Raw genomic sequence first — 21,853 nt, 5'->3', positions numbered from 1 at the left:
TACGTGAAAATTATACTCGAACGACAAAAAGTTTAGATGGTCGGACGAATTGATTGGTTAGGAATTGGTTACCGAATAAAGATTCTCTAAAATCCAAATAGGAATTCAGAAATTCCCTATTCGATAGCCAATGTGTGTTCAATATATCTATATAAATATATCAATCTCTCTTCCAAGCATAAATATTAAAAAAAAAAGTTTAAATCTTTAAATTTCAATATTCTACAAACGTGTTTTTGATGAATGATAAAATAAAGGATATGGCTAAAACAAATGGGTTTTCATATTATCTTTTCTTTTGGGCGTATTGTTAATAAATTATATTTAAGTTTTTATTATTTATGCTATACAATGTATATTTTTTTCACATTTTCTATTTACACTCCCTATATAAATGGGGAATAATGACAAAGTGACTAAAATCTCTTTTATGTAATCTACTTTGTATGTAAAAACTAAAATCTGACTCCTGAAAATTCATAAGATTCATAAGCGAACTCTTCGTTATGATATTCATCATTCTCCAAACCGATATAATCAATTTCTAATCTGAAGTGACCATTAAGGTCATCTGCTAACGTAATACCAAAATTTGTGACTTCATGCAGCAGGATGACCATCTGATTGTCCTGCAACCTGCCTTTACTCGAAAATACAAATTTGGAGAATGGTACTTTGACATATTGCCAATAAGGTCCACCTCTGGTATGGAGCACATAATGATATACATCGTTCCACGTCAAGTCAAATATGCCTCTGGTTGAAATATTCAGCGCATAACACCTGCCATCTCCTCTAACACGAAGAATGAGATGAGTATATGGCGTCCAATTGTGACAAACATCACGTTTAAAGGATTTTTGCTTAGATATTGTGGTAATATTACAGAAACCAGCATTTTTTATTCTGCCGTCTTTGGGCAAACGAGTGCTTATTGTGCCAGAAAATATGCCAGTGCCAGTAGAAGATAATTCTAATCTAAAAAGAAACAATGACAGATTACTGATATAAAATGACAAGTAAACATATCAGATATAAATATGTTTAATCTACTATTATTATTATTATTATATTGTATGTATGTGTATCATTTATACCCACTTAGCTGTTGAGTAGCCTTCCTCATAATCACTATCACAGCTAGTAACCCACTGATCCAATGATTCTGGACCTGTGTTGAATCGCCACACAACATCCACTTCATTTCTTCTGTATATAAAAGTTGGATCCATTTTTAATGTTTCCTTTATTTCTTCCAACCAAATACCAAACTCTTCCTTGAATTGTCGACATCCTTCGCGGAATCTGCCTACAATGCTCAAGTTTTGTTTCGGTGGTGGTTTATCGTACACTATTTTATAACCTGATCTTCGATCTCTTTGATAGAAAGACGAGTGATTCACAGTTACATGTAATTTTCTCCTTCTAATTGCGAAATCTGTCAATATTTTTCTAAATATTCGCGTAGTCATATTCGCTCTCTTCAAGCTCTCGTAATTGCATACAGAGAGATCACAAGTTTGGTTAGATTATTGGATAATCTTTCCGATTTATTTGCTTTACAGTAAATTGTAGTGCTTTTCGGACACGCACGGTATTTATATCTCAAATGAGTATTCTTATTTATATATTTATGAAGATGCATTTAAAGAGATAGATTAATTCCATGCGGAAAGATTGCTGGACAAACTTGCTCACGCTACGCTACTGCGCATGTGCAGACTTCAGACATACATAGGGTGCGTTCGGGAAGACGCTATTAGCGCTAAAAGCGTCATTCTATCTTTGTTACTTATTGAAAGTTGAACGAGAACAGAGCACCCTCATAGCGCTAAAATCGCAGCCATACTCTATTTACAAAATCATTGCATCCATTACTAAAAAGAAATATAAAGTAATGTTGAATTATCCTATTTAAATCTATATAAAATTCTATAGGATATCAAGATTTTATAGAAGAAATTTTTCAGTAATATTCTCCTTTTTTATAAATTTTAGATATAAAAACATTATTATTTAAATCTTTGTACAGGCAGATATGATAATACGAAAAAGTAATATGCATTGTGTAATACAAACAATGAATTTTTACATAATTTACAACGTCATATATATCAATAATATACAGTCTAGTTTTAAGGAGTCTGAGTCTTCTTCTTCCTCCTCAACAATTTATATGTGTCTTTTGACAACAGATAACTGACACCTCCCGCAATAGTCGTAAATGCTGTTATATAACAGAGATATTGTAAGATTGGATGGTCTACAAAGTGGTAAACGGGAGCAGCCAGCATTCCAGCAACCAGAGACAATTGCACTCCAGTATTTAGCTTGCTCATTAAGGTTGGTGCCAATTGTACGGTAGCATGTGTAGGATCAAAGTACCTTGCTAAGGTTTTCTGAAATCGTATACATCAAGTTTAATTCATCGAACTAAATAAATATATGCTAGAATTAATAATTGTACATATTATATACATACTGGTGGAGGCAGGGAACGATATCTAATGTAAGATGCAGCAGACACCAGAGCAACATCACGCGCGATAACGAGACAAGTAAGTGGAACTGGTATCAAACCAACCCATGCTAAAGAGAGAAATAGTGTTCCAACGAGTAACTTGTCTGCTACTGGATCCAAAAAGCTTCCAAGTTTAGAAGCCTGCGATGTCCAAGTACGTGCAATCCATCCGTCTGCTAAATCACTGACTCCTGCAAATGCAAGCAGCCATAGCGCAATCTATGCCATGGCGGAAGATACTTTTAGATATAACACAATGTATAGAAAGTAGTTATAGAGGCAATATAATATATTGCAGCACAATACATTTGTGCTTTAAGTTTATCAAAATATTGAATTGCACCTGATAATCTTGTGATAAGATCAAATAACTTAAAAACGGTGACGTCACTATGCGACCCATGCAAAGCAAATTGGGTATTGTCCAGATATTTTCCTTTTCAATGATTTCTTCTACTTTTTTTCTCGTATGTTTAATATCCTGCAATATACGTGTTCGCCAACGTGCAATATATGTTTTTTTTCGAATTGCTCGATCTTTTGCATCGATACAATGTCTATAACGATTTTCTCTTTCTACAACGTAGGGTCTGCCTTGGCACATCAGATACTGCCTCAAACATTGCTCTATTAAACCTTTGTTTAAGACTGCGGACCTCTGTTTAAATTGCAGAACAGTGAAGTAGCTCATAATTATATTTGCTCCTATTCGATAAATAGAATAAAAATAAAAATTATTAAATGTTTTCATGTTTAAACAATATGATGTAATATAAAAATATTTCCCGAGAGAATTGACAGAAAGTGAATATATTGTTTTCGTGAGATTTCAAGTCAATTATTTTTTTTAGCAAAAAAATGAAGATAAAAAGTTTCAAATTTTATTTTAAATAAGAAGACTCGAAAACATCAATATAATGAATTCGAAGCTTGATTATATTAAAAAGTGAAATATATTGAAATTTTGTAAAAAAACAACAACCATACGTAACCTCAACATTCTCGCTAGAGAAATATATTCACTTTCGTTTAATAGAGTGAAGTACTGCACGTTCACTTTCTGTCAATTTTGAGACACAGCCTGTAAAAACAACTGCTTTAAATGTGAATTACTTCACGTTAATGTGTATATGTACATACTTTCAAGAGTCTGCCTTTCATACGCTCGCGACGTAAGCGGCCTTACTTTTTAGGTTAGATTCGAGGAAGTAACAAACGTACGAAGTCCACCGCTCGCATATCACTCCGTTCTTCGCAGTTCTCCGAGTACGAATGAACAACAATAGGTCAAGGTCAAGTATCTCTCAAAAATGTCAATACAAATGATATTATCCACACGAATCTTGCCTTCGAACAAAAATCATCGTTGAGGATAAATTAATTATACAATTCTCTCTAAGGAAAGATTACAATCTCGTTTTACAACTCATTTGTGTCAAATAATTTTGCGAATAAAGCTAAGGAGGCATCTTCGACCGAGAGACAAAACAGATAATATTCCGGAGCTTTGCTCCGAGAAGAGACGCAGAAAAGTCCTTTTCCTCCCCACCATCGTCGCAGTATAATTACGTCGTGACGTCACCGCGCCTGAGCAAGATGGCCGCGTCGCGCAGGCGTGATCGACGGGTCTCGGTGCAGCAGGCGCACGTCGCGTCGGTCCTCGGAGCAACAGAGTGCTGTGTGTACACCCCCGCCCACGTATTATTGTGCTGGCTAGCTCACGAAGCCAGCTAGCCACGCTTCTGTCACGGGAGGACGCCCGGCGACAGCCGAGGCGAATGATGCGTCTCGTTATTCCGCGAGAGGCAAAATCCCGGGCGCGCCAACGAGCTGAATGTTGAACAAGTTTTAATGCGACACCGCAGTCGAGCATGATTCTGGCTGGATCAGACCACTTCTTGGCGGGTAAGTCCACTATGTCCGGGTCGGGCTTAAGTCTCCTGGCGACGATCTCGAACCGTGAACCCTTTCGAGGTTTTTTTTTGTTTTTTGTTTTTCCCCCGAGCACTCGAAACGGGCATCGTGTGGAACGATATCGTCGACGAGACTACAAATCGCGATCTCGAAATTAAAAATCGAAAAGATTCCATTCCATTACCTTCTCCTCTTTCTCCTATTTTATTAGGGCGTTGAAAAGAGCGGACGTCGATTGAGAATCAGTATTAATAGCCGCGAGCAAAATCCTTCGGCATTGATTTTCGAGATGGGAAAAGAATCAAGAGAGAGGATTCGATAGCTTCGAATGATCAAGAATCCTCACAATCCGCATTGCGCAAGCGGATTCTCAAATTTTTGCGAGGAATAATGTACGCTCGAGAGTACGATTATCGTAATATAAGCGAAGATCCCACAAATTTCTCGAAAGTGCAAATTGATGTCGAAATAAGAACGATCGCGCATTGAAAAATTCAACGTTTGCTTCGGCTCAGGGGATGAGAGGTGGTTTTTTTTTTTTATTGTTACAATCGACTGCGTTAAACGTGCGTGCGACTCTGCGCAATTCCACGTCGCACATAGTTTGTGTCAACTGGAGCGATAATAAATTATTCCAGGTCATTACGGCGTAATATGTCGCCGTCGCGTTAACGCGCTCGATACGATAACCGATGTGATACACCGGTGCCTACATAGCGTCAGGGTTAAAATTTCAAAATTTAAGAAAACAAAAATATACTATGTATACAGTAGAGAAAAAGATATTTTCTGAGACAATATCAAGTCTTGCGCGAAATAGGTTTATTTTGTAGGCTTATTTTACACAAAGAATTATCTCTTTTTTTTCTCGCATTCTTTTATTTATTTTTCGTTATTATGTACACAGAGTGTGATTCTCAATTGTATATAATGACTAGAAGAATTACATTATGTATGACCGAATATTTACAGCGGTTATAAAAATTTCATACTTTTGATTATTATATAATTTGATATTGTTCTGAGCTATTATCTTGATTATATATAAATGATATGATTAAAAGCATTTTGCATGAATATATAGAGACAGAGAGGAGAGAAGAGAGGGAGGAAAAGAGAGGGACACAGAAATTCTGTGTTATATAAATTATAATAAATCTAATGAGAATTTTTCGGGGTATTTTAGTACCTGTGGAAGCGACTGCAGTTCTGGGTGCCGTTGCCGGTTTCGTAGTACTATTGCTGGCCCTCTTCCTCTATTTGTCCCGGAAGTGGTGCTTCACGCCGCCCTCCTCCACGACGCTTTTCGGCGGAGTCTGTGTGCCTCTCTGTGAGTCCACCAACAGCTCCACATCTCAAATCTCGAAAAACATAGGTATATGGTTTATATCGACTTCCGTCCCGGTTCCTTCTTGCAAATCTTCACCGTTTCGAAACTCGAAACAATTTTCGAATTGGTTTGAATTTTATACATCTCTTCAAACTTACGATAATGAGAGTTAATTTCAAATTTGCTAAATAAATTTTAAGATTAAGAGACGGATGAATCTACAGCCTCTATTACACCGAATGATTGCTAAATTTCTGGACTGCGAAATCCAGTTCTTTGCAGCGAAAGCATAAGAAATAATTCCTAATAATCAATATATTTGCTTGCTAGGGAAGACATTCTCCTATTCAGATCCAGAAACAAGTTCCGATTCAGAAGAAGACGCTCTCCGACGATTAAATTCACGTTCACATCCTCCGCCGGATACGTTAACTATTCAAGCGGAGGATGGACCAACGACCATCGTAGGTCAGTAATAACGACAATGTAGAGTTTTAAGAATAAGAAATAATATACGTAATCATTGGAGTTCTTCTTGGATTTATTAACAATAATCGTCGTTTGTAGATGCTGGGACCACTTCCAGTAGCTGCACTGAGGAACACTCCCCAACGGATCAGCAGCAGGTGATTTTTTGTTTATAGGAAAATTTTTAAAAATTTGAAAAAAATTGCTCCGAATCAGAATGCAATATTGTATTGTCTTGCTTTTTCTCATGTTTCTAGTGCGTAGTGGAAGTTGGGGCATCTAACATTATACTCGACAATAGAGAGCAGGAAATAGAGGTCGAGCAAAATGAATCGACGACCAATGATGTTATCACGACGATGGGTACGATGGCTACCGAGGAAGTTGGTAGTCTGGAAGTCGCTTTCTTATACGATGCCCCAATGCGCGAGATGACAGTTCGTATAATTATTCCATAATATTTAATCATTTATTTATATTTATTTTAATTATTTTAATTTATTATAATTATAATTGTTTTTGTATCTTTTTAGAAATAAACGTAAATCTTAAATTGTACGTTTTAATATCAATCGATTATCATTCTATATATATATATATAATTTATTTATATATTTATAATTTGTTTTTATATATTCACTTAAAAACTTGAACATAAATAAAAATGTTATTCTATAGTAATTTTTTTGTTTTATAAATGCTTGAAATTCTCTCTTATCACATAATAAATATTGTGCGACAATTGATATTGAGATATATTATTTTACTAGGTTCACGTGTTACAAGGACGAAATTATCCCCCCGGCATCGGCGGCAGCCAGGTACGATTAGTTTTGCTGCCATCAAAAAAGCAAAGACGCAAGACTCGAGTTCGGCAAGGGACATCGCCGCAATACATGGAGAGCTTTTTACTTCCTCGTGTAAATCCGGAGGATGTAAACGCCATGGGAGTACGGCTAAGGGTATACCTCTGGGGTGGCAGAATGATGCGTCGGGAGAGATTGTTGGGCGAAGCCAGGGTATCCTTTGATCAGATTAATCTTCAACTGGAAACGACCCTCTGGTTGACTCTTCAACCGCCGCTTTCTTCTTCGGTAAGTCATTCTAAAGTCTCTTTCAAATCGTAATATAGGTCTAATTTACGCCAGAAGCATAGTTGACATGTTTTTTGTTTAGTAAATTTTACGGGAATTAATTTCTTAACTTTTGTATACATAATATTATATTATATATAATCTAGTAAAGAAACATCGATTCAAGATCGAATAAAGAATTCATTGTTATATTTTTAGGCGCAAGATTGGGGAACCACCAGCAGTTTAACTCGTAGCGATTCTACGGGATCCCAGCAGTCGGTTCAGTCATATGCCTCTACAGCTATACCGCCTTACGGCAGCAGTATGAAAGGTGGTAGCGTCGCCGAAATTCTAATCGGTCTGGCATACAATGGCACGACAGGCCGCTTATCGGTAGAGATAATTAAAGGCTCTCATTTCCGCGGCGGAGGTGGGAATGACACGAAACCACCCGACACCTACGTAAAATTGGCCCTTGTTGACAGCAACAACCATGAGATGGGCCGGTCGAAGACTGGTCTAAAACGCGCCCAGCCGAATCCCCTCTACAAGGAAACTTTTATATTTCAGGTAACTTTATGAAAATTCCTTGATTTTTAAAACAGTTTTCGGACATATAAAATTCGATTATACCGTTAAAATATGTTATACGAAATTTTTTTGTGCGAAGGTCGCGTTGTTTCAATTGGGGGACGTAACGCTCTTTCTATCCGTGTACAATCGTCGGCGGAGCGGAATGGGTAGAAAAGGACGAGAGATGATTGGCTGGCTTTCTATGGGTCTGAACAGCTCCGGATCTGAGGAGCTGCAGCATTGGAATGACATGCGGATGGCGAGGCAACCGATACAAGTACAACGTTGGCACTTGCTATTGCGTCCTTGAGATATTCTCAAGTGAGTGCCTCCTTTTGGATTTATTCTCGATGCAGCCATTCGAGCGCGAAATCGATTTCGCCGGTACTTGCCGCGAAGAGTATGGGAAACAGATGCGCATTTCTGAAGAAGAATAACTGCTCGTGGCTTATCTCGAAAGAGATTTCGGCTATTTTTTCTTATCTCGCGGAGACACACTGTGTACTGCCTGGTTAATTAACGGAAGTCAATATTCCACTCGGTCTGTCAATCATAAGTCAGAGCCCAAACAACGCAGCTAAACAAATAACATCGTAAAGATGTTCCAATGTTGTATGTCTGTTAAATAAAAATCACAAATGCCGACATAAAGACCAAAAAATGTCGTACTATTCTTTAGACATCTGTTAGACAAAAATATACATATATCTAAATGGCGTCTTAAATAACACGCACGAAAGATGCTTTAATTGTCACTAAAATTTTAAACATCTTTTAAAAGTTGTTTGGGCTTTTGTTTTGTTCGGGATGCTGTTTGGAATACTGTAAACTCTGAGTTACAAACTCTTGTCTAAATGTACCAAGTACATTTCCTTTTTGATACGCTGATGGGAGCAGTGCGATTTATCTTTGATGTCGAGGATCCCGGACGATCATATGATGTTATCGACACCCGGCCCTCTCATCGTGCTTGTCCTGTCACGTGGTACGATGCTCTCCGACTCGACATGTGCCTGAGCCAATCTGTATCGTTTATTTTTTACTTTGTGCCTTTCACCCTCTTTAGGTCGCGTGCCACGCTAAATGGAGAATCGTCGTTAAGTGTAAGCGAAATTTGAGCGGCCGAGCGGCATCATTTGGAAAATACACGAGTTAGTTACATACATTTCTTGACTTTATCGTATTGTAAGATACAGGGTGGTCATGCAACAGAAAAAAACTCGCAACTCTCTAGTAAGTTTGGAAATATTTCAAAAGCAAGGAAAACTCTCGTAGATTTTGAGAAATATTTTAGAAAAATCGAGGTTTCCTTAATATTGTTAAAATATTCCAAAAGAAGTGAAAAAAATCTTCTGTAGTTTTATAAAATACTAGCAAAAACTGGCAACAGAGTCTAAAAAAAGTGATACAAATCCTTAGAGATTCAATAAAAAATTAGTATTCCATTCTTGAAAATTTCTAATTTGGTAAATTTGAGAATTTACGGATTTGATGAATTTATAAAAACGGATGATTTGTGTCCACCCTGAAATTGGATAACATCGACACAATGAATTATTATTATACAGTCATGCCTATTGTTTCTATAGATATAGAGTAACGAAATTATTAAAGCACATCTTGATTTTTTTTCCCAAGCAATATAGCTATTCAAGCAAATATTCTAGTAAATTAATATCAATAATAAGTTTTGATGAATTGGAATACCATTCTTTTCTTAGAACTTGTTTGATCATGGTATTTTAATTTTTAAATTAAAAGATATCAAGTCTCTCTCTCTCTCTCTTTTACTCTCTTATAAGCTTCAGTTAAAATAGTTCTCAAAATAAACTAAAATTATCATATCATAAAACGTGAAGTTCCAAGAAATATAAATTACTTTTTTTAAATATATAAATCTTCACACATTCAAATGTAAAATACCGCCAGAAGGAAAAGTAATTTTTACTTTGTCAAAAAATACATTTTCTCTTTCGGTTTATATTCTTTCTGTGATACTCAATGAATATGTTACTCATTATAGAATTATATCACATATATTTCAGTAGTATTGTTATTGTTTGTCAAGATTATAAATCATTGCTGTATTACTGTATCAGTGTGTCGATATTACCTGTCTTACGATATGTAATTATATGTATGTACATACATTCGACGGATATTCGATTTGCTTGTGTTTGTTCATATAAATCGATATGACAAATATTGAGCGCCGTGCATTTAACATTATTAGTTATTAGATTTCTACCTAGTATCGATAATATGATACTCAGTCTTACTACCGCAACTTAAACATACCTGAATGAAACGCTTAGACGCTCTAAGTGAATATATATTTAACTCTAAAGGGAACGATGCAAGATCGATGTCTAGTGCCAAGATTTGTCACAAAAATAGGACAAGCTAATCCGTAAAAAAGATATTGTTACTTAAAACTAACGATTTATATTGCTGCGTAATAAATTAATAATATCATTAACAATAATATCAAAATTAAATTGTTTCGAGATCATCGAGGTACTCTGTATTAATCGACATTGTCTCCCAAAATTTATGCTAGTTGTTTCATCTGTTGTTTGTAAACTGTACTTATATGTAATTATGTTTATTTGAACGCGATTTTTTTTATTAATCACCAAGTTAATTTAATTGACCAATCTTTTAACTCTAAAACGTTATTTTATGTTTCGTTCAGGTATGCCTGGAAAAAAAAATATTAAAATTAGCAGACGGATTAGAGCGACAGATTATAGCGGTAAGATGAGATTAAGAACACGGGCATCTCTCGAGATGGTTCGAGAATGGATTGATACACGTGCGGACAATTGGCGCCGGCGTGGCGATGATTTCGAATCGAAATGGAATAAAAAGGCGGGACAAGCAAATCCACAATTTAACGACGCACAATGACTCGCAAAACGCACTTGTAAACACAGATGTGTTTGTAGAGTCGATATAATATAAATGAAATAGAAACATAAACACGAGATCATGCATACACGTTAGGTTGTAGATATATGGTATAATCTATGCATTATTATTAGAATTTTTGAGCAAGGGGGTTTCCTCATCATATTAAAATTATATTGAAGAACACGCAGAAAAGAGTAGAGAAGATATGATTTGAAGATGGATTTTTCACATTAGATATTATGAAATTAATTTGATATAAAGAGAGATATATACAAAAACTATTCTGTTTATAAAACCTAATTTTACGTCTATGGATTCTTTAACAAATTTGAAGTAGAACTTTTTAGCAAATTTGATTGACCTTTGTTTTTATACACATATTTATAATCTTCGACATTGAATACTTTGATAATTAATGATTTTTTTTTTATTATTTGATAGCACGATTCTTAGATTATATGATTTAAGATTATTATTAATAAAATATGCATACAAATTCTCGTATACATACATATACACGTTGATGATAATGCGGAAAATGGGTTTAGACCAAATAATCTTTAGGGAACCCCCCAGATCAGCGGGTAAAACCAGTTGCTGATTACACGGACAAACGGACAAACAGATGCTGTGAATCATTTAACGCTTGATTTTTTCAAGCCTCTAGTGATAAATTTTTATCATAGTTATTAATCCATGCTCGAACTATTCTGTCTCATTTACGTTTTAGCAGTAAGACATGACCGGGGCTCAGAAGTCTTCTTTAGGGCATGAAGAGAATTTTTTTATCGCGCAGCGCGATTTTTTTTTATATATACGCATTTATACATGTTGCGAATAATTACTGTAAATGAGAGTTTAGAACATCCTAAGCATACAAAGTCCTAGAGAGAGAGAGAGAGAGAGAGAGACATGTTTACGTTAACTTTTAAGAAGACATGTAAACGTTTTTGCACTTTCGATTTTGATCATAATTAGATATATGTTATAAAGAGAGTGAGAATATTATAAGAAATATTTATATATTCTTATAATTGTTTTATATTATACTTAATATTATTTATTTACAGGATATGAAGATTAGCTGTAAGTTAATAAAATTGGTTAAAACAGATTCGAAAACACGTTTAGGATATAAATGTGATAAGATTTGCATTTGTTTTTGTACCTGCATTATGTATATTAAGTGATATTATTATTGTACTTCTGGGTCCTAGCGATATTATCGTACATCTTAATGCACAGTCTGTTTATAAACAGCACGATGCTGAAGAGAGGAGAGAAATGTTCAAATATGTAAATTAACTAACGCGATATAGTATTAATATCTCTCGATTATAAGATTATTACTGAATATTTGTTTTACACAAAACATAAATTAGACTTGAGAAAATTTCAAGATTTCCAATCATATTATATGAGTAATATATGTTGAATTAGCAGGTAGTTTTTCAGGGTAACTTTTAGGCCTTTTAACTCTTTGAATTTAATGTAATGTAATTGTGATAACATTAATCTTATAACACCGTTTTCTAGTGTTTTGCATGATAAGTCGATATTGGATTTGTGTGTAAGGAGTGACCAGATCACCATATTACATTTTATTTTGGAACACTGCACTGGGATTCTACAATCTTTAGCTAGAGATATTTAAAAAACGTGATGAAATTGTCATGACTTTTTCTTTTTAGAAAAAAGTAATGTTTCATACATTTAACACATTCTTATTATTCATTGATAGACGCTTGCAGTATCAAGATGATAAAAAGCCGAGAGATCTTAAATTCTAATATGTGGATTGCTTTGTTACATTCCAGAGATACATTTGTGAGAATAAGAGCGTACGAGGATTTTTAGATTAGGAAATAACGATTACTCGATAATTGCTATGTCATTTGAATCATCATATTTTCGTCAATCGTCATCGTCAAATTTTCAAAATTATGAAATATAAGAAAAAATTATGAGAAAGATACCAGATCGCGAAGATTATAAACAGACTATAACGTTGGATTTTGATCTATATTTTATCTACAGCACCCGTTTCTCGATAAACATTAATTCAAGTTTGAATGTCTACTGCACAAACTAATTATCTTAATCAATGTTATTACGCGTATTTATAAATTAACAATAATTATTACATCTCCATCGCGTTTTATAAAAATGTATTCTATATAATTAAATCAATAAACTTACAAATAGTTATTATCGCAATTGGAACTCTTTTCACAACATATTTCAGATAAAACTTCAACAGTCCAGCCCATACCTTTCCAGTAACTCTTTCTTTTTTCTAACCAATAGAGCTCCTTGAATATCTTGCTGAGAAGGAATTGGTTTCTGCGCCGTTGTTTCAATACTAGCTTCTGGTTCCTTCTCACGGGACATCCATTCTTTGATATATTTTTCTCTCGCTTCTTGTTCTGTTTTTTGTTCCAATGGTACTAGAATACCGTCATCATCATCCATATAACCATAATAATCCGCATCAATATCTTTCATCAATTCCGCACGGGTTTTTCGAGGGGGTGGTGGTGGTTCTTGTTCAAATAATTCCCTAACACCTGGTAGTTCTTTTGCAGCTCCAAAATATTTATAACCTCGATTACCAGGAACCTGTTATTTAATCAAGCCATATTATATTTTATCCTATATGTAATATATACATATATATGACAAATATATGTAATTTATCCAAAAAAATTATTCTAAAGATATAAATTGATTCAATATCGTACTCCTTATAATATTAACATAAATATTTAATAATTCCTTAACATAATTTCTGATATTGTGAAAGTAATATCTATAATTTTACCTCACGTCCTTCATGATCTAACATGCGAGGTCCTACTCTGGAATAATCAGGTCCACCGAGCTCTTTTATTTGTGCTTCCCAATGCCGCTTTTCTCTAAGTAATTTATTGATCTCATCGTTTAAATCACGAATGCGAAATTCACCAAGTCCAGCATTTTGAATTTGTGCAACTTTTTTTGCAATTTCCCGAATTATTTGCATTCTCCATTTTTCTGCCTTGCGTAAGTCTCTACATTCTGAAGCTAGATATGGTCTTCGCTCTTGTTCTTTCTTTGCTCCTTCATTGTTTTGCGCTGCTCTCCAACGAGCAAGTGTTGTCCTAAAGAGTACGATTGATATCGATCACTGATATTAGTAATTATGATTCACAGAGAAATATTATCAATCAGTTAGATTAAACCTGTAAAAATATACTTACATAGCCTTCTCCGCATTTCGTGCCTGAAAAAATAAAATTTTTTATATTAGATAAAGCATAAGTGATATATAATTATTTAATGAAACATATAAAATATATATATATTATATGTACTCACCATTTTTAACTGTTATTTTTTTAATTATATATTATACTTGTTTTTAAATGTACATTATAATTTTATTTTTATAGAGGTTATATATATGCATTTAGCGGTGTTATCGCTTCTTCTCTACTACAATGCGGTACGTTCGAAAATTCTACTTGTATAGTAACGTTTGATTGACCAATCAGAAAAGAGTATAGATTTGTCCTGATTGGTCAATGAAATGCTATTTTAAGAGTAAGATATTTAAACGCATCATTTTGAACACGTCTCTCTTTCACTTTTCAACTTCTTATTTTATCATGATTGATTAAGCTTTTTTAATAATGTAATAAAAAAAAAAAAAAAATTAATATATTTATATGATGTATACAATATATATAAAAGAAAATAAAAAGGTATATTAAATGTCATTTATAAAATATATGTATTCAAGATAAAAGATTCTATTTTTTTTCGAATACATAACAATATCGGCCGAGATATTGCAATTAATTTCAAGGAGTGAGTCGTTTGGGGTCACGCGGGAACATAGATACTTTACGTATGTTGTCCAAGCCGAGATACAACATTACAACACGTTCCATGCCTATACCGCCGCCAGCATGCGGCGGGCAACCATATCTGAAGGCGTCAATGTATGACTTGATTTTCTCGATATCTGAAACGAAGAATTTTATTATTAATCGAATAATTTCTGATTAGAGAATAACGAAGTATGCATGGGACATTCTGCATTTAATAGGCACATTTATAGAAATGTTTCAATTTTAATTTGATTTAATTCAGATGTATTTAAGTAATACTCAGAGCATTAATCAAAAATCCTTATGCAAAAGTTTTACTCACCGATTTCATGATGTTTAGCTCGTTCGGTCAGAAAATCTGGATCGTGGATACGTTGCGCGCCAGATATAATCTCCTCGCCTCGCATAAACATGTCGTACGAGTTGGATGCTTTCTATAACGTAAGATCAATAATTATAAAAGAAAAGAGAATATTGCACCATTATATCATCATAAAATACTTTACAGGGTTATTTGGATCCGGCATCGTATAAAAAGGTCTTACAGCAAGAGGATACTTGTCCAAAATGTAAAAGTCTGTATCATACTGAAAAAAATATATTTATAATATTAACAGTAAAATATGCATAAAAATTGCCATATTTAAAAAATTGTCAAATTCAAGCTAATAATATTGTATTTCTAGATATATAAATTATAAAAACAATCACAATAAATTAATCGAAACGTTCTGTTAAAGATTTATTGTTTTAGCTGTATCGAGTTCTGATAGTCTGAAATTTTTCAACATCTTACTTTAATTTTAACGAGTTTTCCTAAGAGTTTTTCGTCTGGTGTCGACAGATCATCCTCTTCGCCAAGAGTTACACCCGCTTCCGCTAACAACTCGATCGCTTCTGGATACTCTAATTTCAAAGCTGGTTCAAGAAATTTAAAAGGTTCCACAGGATACTGTTGACTAACTGCTGCTATATCATCCGCATAGCTATTGAATTCCCATGAAATGAATGAATTTATATATATATGAGGAATAAAAGGATAATAGGCATAAATATACATTACTAACATCTCACGTAAACCTTTAAAGAGCTCAGTGAACATTTGTCCTACAGTGTCTACCACTTCGTGATAGTGATATTTAAAGGCCATTTCTAGATCAAGGCCCACAAATTCTGTCAAATGTCTGTGCGTATTAGAATCTTCCGCTCTGAAAACTAATCCAGACATTGTTAGCAGTTACAAACGATTTTAAATTCTTATTTCTATTTAATGCAATGTACCTGCTCCAACAGTAAAAACTTTATCAAAATCAGCAGCAATAGCCATCTGCTTGTATAATTGTGGCGATTGAGCTAGATAAGCATTATTTTTAAAATAAGACACTGTAAACACGTTTGCCCCACCCTCGCTGGCTGCAGAGATGATTTTAGGAGTGTGTATCTCAATAAAGCCCTGAAAAGAATAAATTAAAACAAAATGTCTTAACGAAACTGAGCATCATTATACTCACTTTTTTCGTCAGAATGTCTCTAAAGAGTTTACAAACGCCAGCTTCCACCCTGAAAATCGCTTGATTAGCTGGAGTACGCAAATCTAGCACTCTGTTATCCAGTCTGGTATCTTGATTCACTCGAATATTCAACGCAGTTTCATCTGCTTCGCTAATAGGTCTCGCGGCGTCTTCTATCTGTAAAGGAAGCTGTGGCTTGGCAGCACTTATCACAAACACTTCTTCTATATGAACTTCTACATCTGCTTGTGAACATGACTCGATTTTTGATGGTACAGACCTTACTATGGCCTTAACATCGATTATAGACTCTTTTGTGATGCTGAAACAGAAATACCATTTTAATTATAAACAATATATAGTACTTAAATTCCAATTAATTTCATAAAAGTATTCAGAATCTATACTTGGAAATAAATTTAATCATTTGTTTGCTGATTTTTTCGTTCACAGCAGCTAATCCCTGCACTGTATATGATTGCTGTCTCAGTACAATGAAGCATTGCTTCCCTGTATAACAAACGTAAGATTGAAGTGTTATTTGCAAATAATTAAACAATTAATATATTTTCCATCAAAGCATTGTTCACCTTTGGCACGACTAGTATGTAAACGACCTCTCAACCAAACTATCTCATTCTCCAGATTTTTATTCAAATTTTTGATTGCTGTAAACTTTCTATCTTCGAATTTTTCTTTACTTTGAATCATATTCATCTGACTATATTTTCCCACAGACACATCTTCAGCTTCTTCTGTAGATTCTTGCTGGGACTGCTGGAAAATGTAGTACACAACGCAATATTTATTTATCTATTTTATCAGTTTTTTGAATAAAATTTATTATATCTGTTTAATTAGTAAAAAAATAAAGTTTATTCTCACTATTAAACAGTAATATCACTGTTATATACATAGTAACTTACAGTTTGATCTTTTCTTTCTGCCTTTTTTGCTGCTTTCTGCATCTCTTTTTGCTGCTTTTTCAAGGCTTTCTTAGATATCTCGTTACTTCATAATGGAATAACACAGAAGTTCTTGTAAATATTTTTCAAAATATTGGTAACATTGGTGCTGACTGATTGTATAATTATAAAAATGTCCATAATATGTGTAAATGTAGATATAATTGTCTTCATTATATATCAATTTGTATATAAAATATAATAAAATATTCAATGTAGTTTATAATTTTGAAATTATCAAAGGAAATTTGTCTCTAATTAATTTATAGATATTTAAAACATATAAATGTATAAGATGTATTAAATATATAAATACATTGATTAGCAAGTGATTATAATAAGATTTAATCTTTACCTTGTCGGAGGACATTCTACTGGTTTATCTCCAATCATCTGTGAAAATATGATGCAATGAAATAGAGTATGAGCAATATATAGATTACATCATCTTATCAGTTACTGTTTAAAATATTTCAGCAATTGTAAAAATTGCAGGTTTAATAAAATTAAAGATATAAATACTATAGTAATTATTAGTATTTATATAATTGATTATAGTATTTATATTTTTAAATTATATCGCACATACTAACATATGTTAACAAACAACTAGTAAAAGATTGCACAAAAAATGATATAATTTTATCAAAATATGAGAATGGATAGAATGTTAAAATAAGTATAATTATTTGTTATTAACATTAAATTTATTATGTAATAGATATTAAATTAACTGATTGAATCAAAAATTATAATAATACGAATATAATAAAAGTATATATGAAATTGTACTGAGATAATCCTAATAATAAGAACAAGATAAATTTAATTATATTAATTATATTAAATAACAAACATGAATAATTTCTACATTGTATAATATATAAAAAATTAATTTCTTTTAAATATATAAGTATATATATATATTTTTTTTTAAATATATAGTAAGTTTTTAAATTTCTTTTTACATGGATCATAACTTAGAGGTTAAAATTCGACAATTGTGAATAAAATGAATTTGAAATACTTAGTGAAAATATTGAGAAAATAAATAAAAGTAATATGGTATATACGTACTTTGCTTCTTCAATGAATTATTTACAATAATTATTTTTCCACAATTAAAAATTGTAGATTATTCGGCTACTACAGTTCGTACTATAGCTGATGTCACTTGTGGACTCTGTGGCACAGCACCTAACATATCTGATCTAACCTAAACATAATGTCAATAACATTTGAACCAACGTTTTCTTCGCTCTGTTTTTCTGTTATTTATTATCTTTCGTGCTGTATTTTCTCATTTTTTTATCTATCACTGGCTTTCTCATTCTATCGTTTTCTACGTATTTCTATTTCGTTTTTATACGATTTCCTTGTTCTTTCTTATTCTAACTCAACATCTGATTTCACGCATTTTTATATCAAAATTTCTTATATTTCAAAATTTAATTTATTCTTTTTCGTTTTTAAAATTGAATATAATACAAAATTTAACATAATTCTATCCATTAAAGAATAAAACAAGAATTTGAAATTCAAATATCAGTTTTTCAGACAATAACTATCATCTATCATATATTAATATTTTAAAGTCTATTTCTCTTACATTAGCATCATTATTACTTATTTCTTGAAATGATTGATCTATTTGTTTCAGCTTCTATATCTTGCTCTTAATTTGTTTTACTTGGATATAAATCTTATTTTAAATGTAACAAAATACAAAAAAGTGCAATAAAAACAAACAGATCTAATGAAAAATATTGTGATTATAGAATTTATCTATTTATCATCACCAATTATTCAAACATAGACAATAGGAAAACACTCTTCGACAGGATACAAGGAGAGTTTGTGTTGGGTGGAAATGTGCTCGCATCGCAAAATCTCTCATTGTCACGGTGTTATAAGCTTAACACCATCATTTGCTGATTCCAGTAGGATAGACAAGGGTACACGTATCCTATGTGGTTGAGCCTCAATGCCAAGCTTTCCAGTATTTAGCAATGCCTGATGGGAACTGGTATTTAGACTTTGGATGGCACAATCAGTCGCCTCATTCCAGCTCTTCCAGCTCACTCCTTTGTGACCTGAAAAAGCCAGTATTGGGCGTCTACGCATAAGCAACTATCTATATATAATTTATGCGCGTCAAGATTGAAAAATGCCCATTATAAATTATTAAATAACTCCTGAGTATAATGTTATAATCTCCCTAATTTATTCTACTTGGGGAAATTTCTTTTTACATATCAATATTTCATTATATTTATTATAATATAGAAGTCTCTATTAAATAATGTTTCCATACAGGATTTTATGAAAGATTGTCAAAATCTCCTCGAAAATCTGCGAATTGACAATATTTCTTCTTTTTTTTTAATTGTTTGTTGAACTTTTAATGATTCAATATATTATAGATCATTGAATTTGTTTTTGTCATTTTCTTGAATGAGGAATAATTTGATGTTTTATCTCATATATGGAATTGATTTAGAACATATAATAATAAAACGAGCAGATATCTGCGAGCGAGCATGATTACAAGGACGACGAGGAGGAGAGCACAATGTAATGAGAACATATATAATGTATAATCCGTGAGTTTTCGGGAAACGCACGACGATCTCTTATTCACAATATAATTGTACATAACAGCTAATCATTTTTCAGGTTTAATAAAAATTTAAGAAACTCGAAAAAAGAGAAATAAAAAAGAATGACGCGCGGCTTTGATGATTTTTACTTCTTACTTTTCAGCTTGTCTGAACTCTCATCAAAAGTGGGATCTTGAATATTCAACATCAAGTTATTGCCACTGAGGAACACTCTGTTTTGGGAATTAGCAATCTGAAATAAAATAAATCCCTCTTTAGCAATTCACACACACAAATTTTATATATATGTTACACATCGATTTTTATAGCAAGACTACTTTTTTTAAAAATCTTAGTAATTTTTTATTACAAATTTGCAATATTGCAAAGATACTCACTGTACGTGAAATATTTTGCGCAGCTCGTATTTTACGCAACTTCAAATATCCAGGATTCTGGCTGACAGCTAAACCAAGGTACACTGCATTAAGGAAAATATATATCAAAGCTTTTGAAAAAAATTCTGCATTGTATAATATACTGATTGTTTATAAATTATTAATTCAATTGTGCTTAAATCAATAATATAATTGAAAGTTTTAATCGTTTATTATAAGAATCATGAAAAAAGAAAAAAAAAGACAATTTAAACTATATCTTTCAATTTTTGGCTATAAAATCATCCCATCTTCCCTTCCTCAACTTACATCAATTAATAGGAAAAAAAAAACACAATTGATTATATTATAAATTAGCAGAAGAAAATTGTTTTTGTAAAGGATATCATTTTGGCTGCTTCTGCTTCACCCTCAGCTTGTACAATTTTTTGTTGTCGTTCCTGTTTAGCTCTTTCTACTACAAAAGCAGCTCGTTGGGCCTCTTGCTGCGCTACCTGTTTGGCCTCGACTGCAGCAGTGTATTCTTTGCCAAAACTAAGCTCAGTTATTGAGACATCGTCCAGAACAATGTTAAAATCTCGAGCTCGTTCTGTCAATTCTTTGCGCACCATATTAGATACTTGTTGTCTTTGTGTTATCAATTGTGACGCATTAAATTTAGCGACAACAGACTTTAGCACTTCATTACAGATGCTTGGCAATACCTGGATTGATCTTTGCTAATTAATCTTAACGTAATTTAAAATCCATAATTTTATATTATTTTCATAAATCAAAATCAGACAAAGATTAAATTTAAGATACAATATATCTTTGTAAATTAAGATAAATGTGTAACTTGTTTTGTATCATTATATAATTCTGTTCTGACCTTTTCATCATAATCAAGACCCAGTTGTCGATACATAGTTGGCAATGTGCTAGCATCAGGACGAGAGAGAACACGTAGAGAAATGTTGACCATCTGCAAATCCTTGGATCCTGTTGGTGACGAAATTTTCCTAGGTCTGCTCCTAATGTCATAAATTATTGGATAATGAAACCATGGAAGACGAAAGTGCAGACCCTCAGTCATGATATCCTTTTGAATACCACCCAGTCGAGAAAACATGATCGCTCTATGACCAGCTTCAACTGCAATCGAGTTGGTTAAATTCAAAATGGCATTTAAAATCATCATTCGTTCAAGACAAACGATAATATTTAGAAAGAATAGCATGTAATTATCGCAAAATTTGGAAAAAGAAAATTTAAGTGGGACTGAAGTTAACCTGTGTACATGGATTTAGAAACGCTATAAACTGCGACACCAGCAGCAGCGAGGACCTTGAGACTCATCGGCACCCCGTTTGTGCCCTTGCCAAAGCGCGAGGCCATCTCGTTGAATTTGTTCTGTGCCATTTCGAGAAATCACTCGGAATCACTGCAAAATCAAACGGCACCGACAGCGAACCGGTAAAGAAATTGGAAAAAATATCAAGGACACACGACGAACGAGCACGAGCGCGACATAAGTAGCACAGAGGGCACAGACAGAATGCATGCAAAAGTATATGTAAGGAACACGGAAGAAAAATATAAGGTGTTGTATTGCGCATGTGTCATAAAAATCACCATATTACATAGAAAATCTGATTGGTGGACAGCATTCTTGGGAATATGATCTCGTCTATTTACTCCGTTTTTTTATAGTCTCAACTATAGATATAGTA

General features: G+C 33.1%; 6 protein-coding genes across 7 annotated transcripts; 1 reads left to right on the top strand and 5 right to left on the bottom strand.

Annotated features, from left to right (window-relative positions):
- Positions 1-347: 347 nt before the first annotated feature.
- Positions 348-1,702, bottom strand: Cia30 (complex I intermediate-associated protein 30). The gene is made up of 2 exons (XM_070316599.1): positions 1,102-1,702; positions 348-978 (listed from the first exon to the last, which is right to left on the bottom strand). The coding sequence occupies exons 1-2, from the start codon at positions 1,470-1,472 to the stop codon at positions 456-458; spliced, it is 894 nt and encodes a 297-aa protein (XP_070172700.1). The 5' UTR covers positions 1,473-1,702; the 3' UTR covers positions 348-455.
- Positions 1,703-2,009: 307 nt separating this feature from the next.
- On the bottom strand, positions 2,010-4,064 carry Cls (cardiolipin synthase). Its single transcript, XM_070316312.1, has 4 exons — positions 3,662-4,064; positions 2,865-3,226; positions 2,483-2,740; positions 2,010-2,399 (listed from the first exon to the last, which is right to left on the bottom strand). The coding sequence occupies exons 2-4, from the start codon at positions 3,210-3,212 to the stop codon at positions 2,136-2,138; spliced, it is 870 nt and encodes a 289-aa protein (XP_070172413.1). The 5' UTR covers positions 3,213-3,226; positions 3,662-4,064; the 3' UTR covers positions 2,010-2,135.
- A 95-nt stretch (positions 4,065-4,159) lies between these two features.
- Positions 4,160-12,701, top strand: Syt14 (Synaptotagmin 14). The gene is made up of 8 exons (XM_070292787.1): positions 4,160-4,426; positions 5,622-5,810; positions 6,096-6,233; positions 6,333-6,391; positions 6,491-6,670; positions 7,004-7,327; positions 7,526-7,879; positions 7,980-12,701. Exons 1-8 carry the CDS (start codon positions 4,393-4,395, stop codon positions 8,190-8,192), a joined length of 1,491 nt encoding a protein of 496 aa, XP_070148888.1. The 5' UTR covers positions 4,160-4,392; the 3' UTR covers positions 8,193-12,701.
- Positions 12,702-12,721: 20 nt separating this feature from the next.
- LOC138931734 (pre-mRNA-splicing factor ISY1 homolog) lies at positions 12,722-14,450 on the bottom strand. The gene is made up of 4 exons (XM_070292785.1): positions 14,153-14,450; positions 14,035-14,057; positions 13,617-13,935; positions 12,722-13,414 (listed from the first exon to the last, which is right to left on the bottom strand). Exons 1-4 carry the CDS (start codon positions 14,153-14,155, stop codon positions 13,049-13,051), a joined length of 711 nt encoding a protein of 236 aa, XP_070148886.1. The 5' UTR covers positions 14,156-14,450; the 3' UTR covers positions 12,722-13,048.
- A 105-nt stretch (positions 14,451-14,555) lies between these two features.
- Asprs (aspartyl-tRNA synthetase) lies at positions 14,556-18,272 on the bottom strand. The gene is made up of 12 exons (XM_070292782.1): positions 18,221-18,272; positions 17,499-17,536; positions 17,105-17,189; positions 16,769-16,955; positions 16,586-16,688; positions 16,179-16,500; positions 15,949-16,120; positions 15,735-15,882; positions 15,464-15,653; positions 15,174-15,254; positions 14,990-15,101; positions 14,556-14,801 (listed from the first exon to the last, which is right to left on the bottom strand). Exons 2-12 carry the CDS (start codon positions 17,534-17,536, stop codon positions 14,638-14,640), a joined length of 1,602 nt encoding a protein of 533 aa, XP_070148883.1. The 5' UTR covers positions 18,221-18,272; the 3' UTR covers positions 14,556-14,637.
- Positions 18,269-21,665, bottom strand: Phb2 (prohibitin 2). 2 transcript variants are annotated; one of them, XM_070292784.1, is made up of 6 exons: positions 21,413-21,665; positions 21,013-21,275; positions 20,528-20,845; positions 20,142-20,219; positions 19,900-19,996; positions 18,269-18,359 (listed from the first exon to the last, which is right to left on the bottom strand). In XM_070292784.1, exons 1-6 carry the CDS (start codon positions 21,540-21,542, stop codon positions 18,355-18,357), a joined length of 891 nt encoding a protein of 296 aa, XP_070148885.1. In that variant the 5' UTR covers positions 21,543-21,665; the 3' UTR covers positions 18,269-18,354. The 2 variants fall into 2 exon arrangements, with proteins under 2 accessions (XP_070148885.1, XP_070148884.1); XM_070292783.1 differs by lacking the exon at positions 18,269-18,359 and adding an exon at positions 18,766-19,236.
- Positions 21,666-21,853: the final 188 nt, after the last annotated feature.

Source organism: Polyergus mexicanus, unplaced genomic scaffold (assembly GCF_030449975.1).
Source record: "Polyergus mexicanus isolate NDT 795.1 unplaced genomic scaffold, iyPolMexi1.0 SCAF_3, whole genome shotgun sequence".
Taxonomy (NCBI): Eukaryota; Metazoa; Arthropoda; class Insecta; order Hymenoptera; family Formicidae; genus Polyergus; species Polyergus mexicanus.
This window is presented reverse-complemented; position numbering and strand designations above follow the sequence as displayed.

What these genes read in the sequence shown, in the direction of transcription:
- Cia30 (XM_070316599.1), bottom strand. Translation starts at nt 1,472, where the DNA reads ATGACTACGCGAATATTTAGAAAAATATTGACAGATTTCGCAATTAGA. An exon ending in GAAGGCTACTCAACAGCTAA is followed by an intron (nt 979 to 1,101) that starts GTGGGTATAAAT and finishes GTTTCTTTTTAG; the next exon opens with ATTAGAATTATCTTCTACTG.
- Cls (XM_070316312.1), bottom strand. Translation starts at nt 3,212, where the DNA reads ATGAGCTACTTCACTGTTCTGCAATTTAAACAGAGGTCCGCAGTCTTA. An exon ending in TCTTATCACAAGATTATCAG is followed by an intron (nt 2,741 to 2,864) that starts GTGCAATTCAAT and finishes GCCATGGCATAG; the next exon opens with ATTGCGCTATGGCTGCTTGC. An exon ending in ATCGTTCCCTGCCTCCACCA is followed by an intron (nt 2,400 to 2,482) that starts GTATGTATATAA and finishes ATACGATTTCAG; the next exon opens with AAAACCTTAGCAAGGTACTT.
- Phb2 (XM_070292783.1), bottom strand. Translation starts at nt 21,542, where the DNA reads ATGGCACAGAACAAATTCAACGAGATGGCCTCGCGCTTTGGCAAGGGC. An exon ending in TTCTAAATCCATGTACACAG is followed by an intron (nt 21,276 to 21,412) that starts GTTAACTTCAGT and finishes ACTCGATTGCAG; the next exon opens with TTGAAGCTGGTCATAGAGCG. An exon ending in GAGTTCAGACAAGCTGAAAA is followed by an intron (nt 19,237 to 19,899) that starts GTAAGAAGTAAA and finishes TGGCTTTTTCAG; the next exon opens with GTCACAAAGGAGTGAGCTGG.
- Asprs (XM_070292782.1), bottom strand. Translation starts at nt 17,536, where the DNA reads ATGATTGGAGATAAACCAGTAGAATGTCCTCCGACAAG. An exon ending in GTAGAATGTCCTCCGACAAG is followed by an intron (nt 17,190 to 17,498) that starts GTAAAGATTAAA and finishes TCCATTATGAAG; the next exon opens with TAACGAGATATCTAAGAAAG. An exon ending in TTTAAAGGTTTACGTGAGAT is followed by an intron (nt 15,654 to 15,734) that starts GTTAGTAATGTA and finishes GGAATTCAATAG; the next exon opens with CTATGCGGATGATATAGCAG.
- Syt14 (XM_070292787.1), top strand. Translation starts at nt 4,393, where the DNA reads ATGATTCTGGCTGGATCAGACCACTTCTTGGCGG. An exon ending in TCAAATCTCGAAAAACATAG is followed by an intron (nt 5,811 to 6,095) that starts GTATATGGTTTA and finishes TTTGCTTGCTAG; the next exon opens with GGAAGACATTCTCCTATTCA. An exon ending in CCCCAACGGATCAGCAGCAG is followed by an intron (nt 6,392 to 6,490) that starts GTGATTTTTTGT and finishes TCATGTTTCTAG; the next exon opens with TGCGTAGTGGAAGTTGGGGC.
- LOC138931734 (XM_070292785.1), bottom strand. An exon ending in CGAAATGCGGAGAAGGCTAT is followed by an intron (nt 13,936 to 14,034) that starts GTAAGTATATTT and finishes CGTACTCTTTAG; the next exon opens with GACAACACTTGCTCGTTGGA. An exon ending in TAGATCATGAAGGACGTGAG is followed by an intron (nt 13,415 to 13,616) that starts GTAAAATTATAG and finishes ATTAAATAACAG; the next exon opens with GTTCCTGGTAATCGAGGTTA.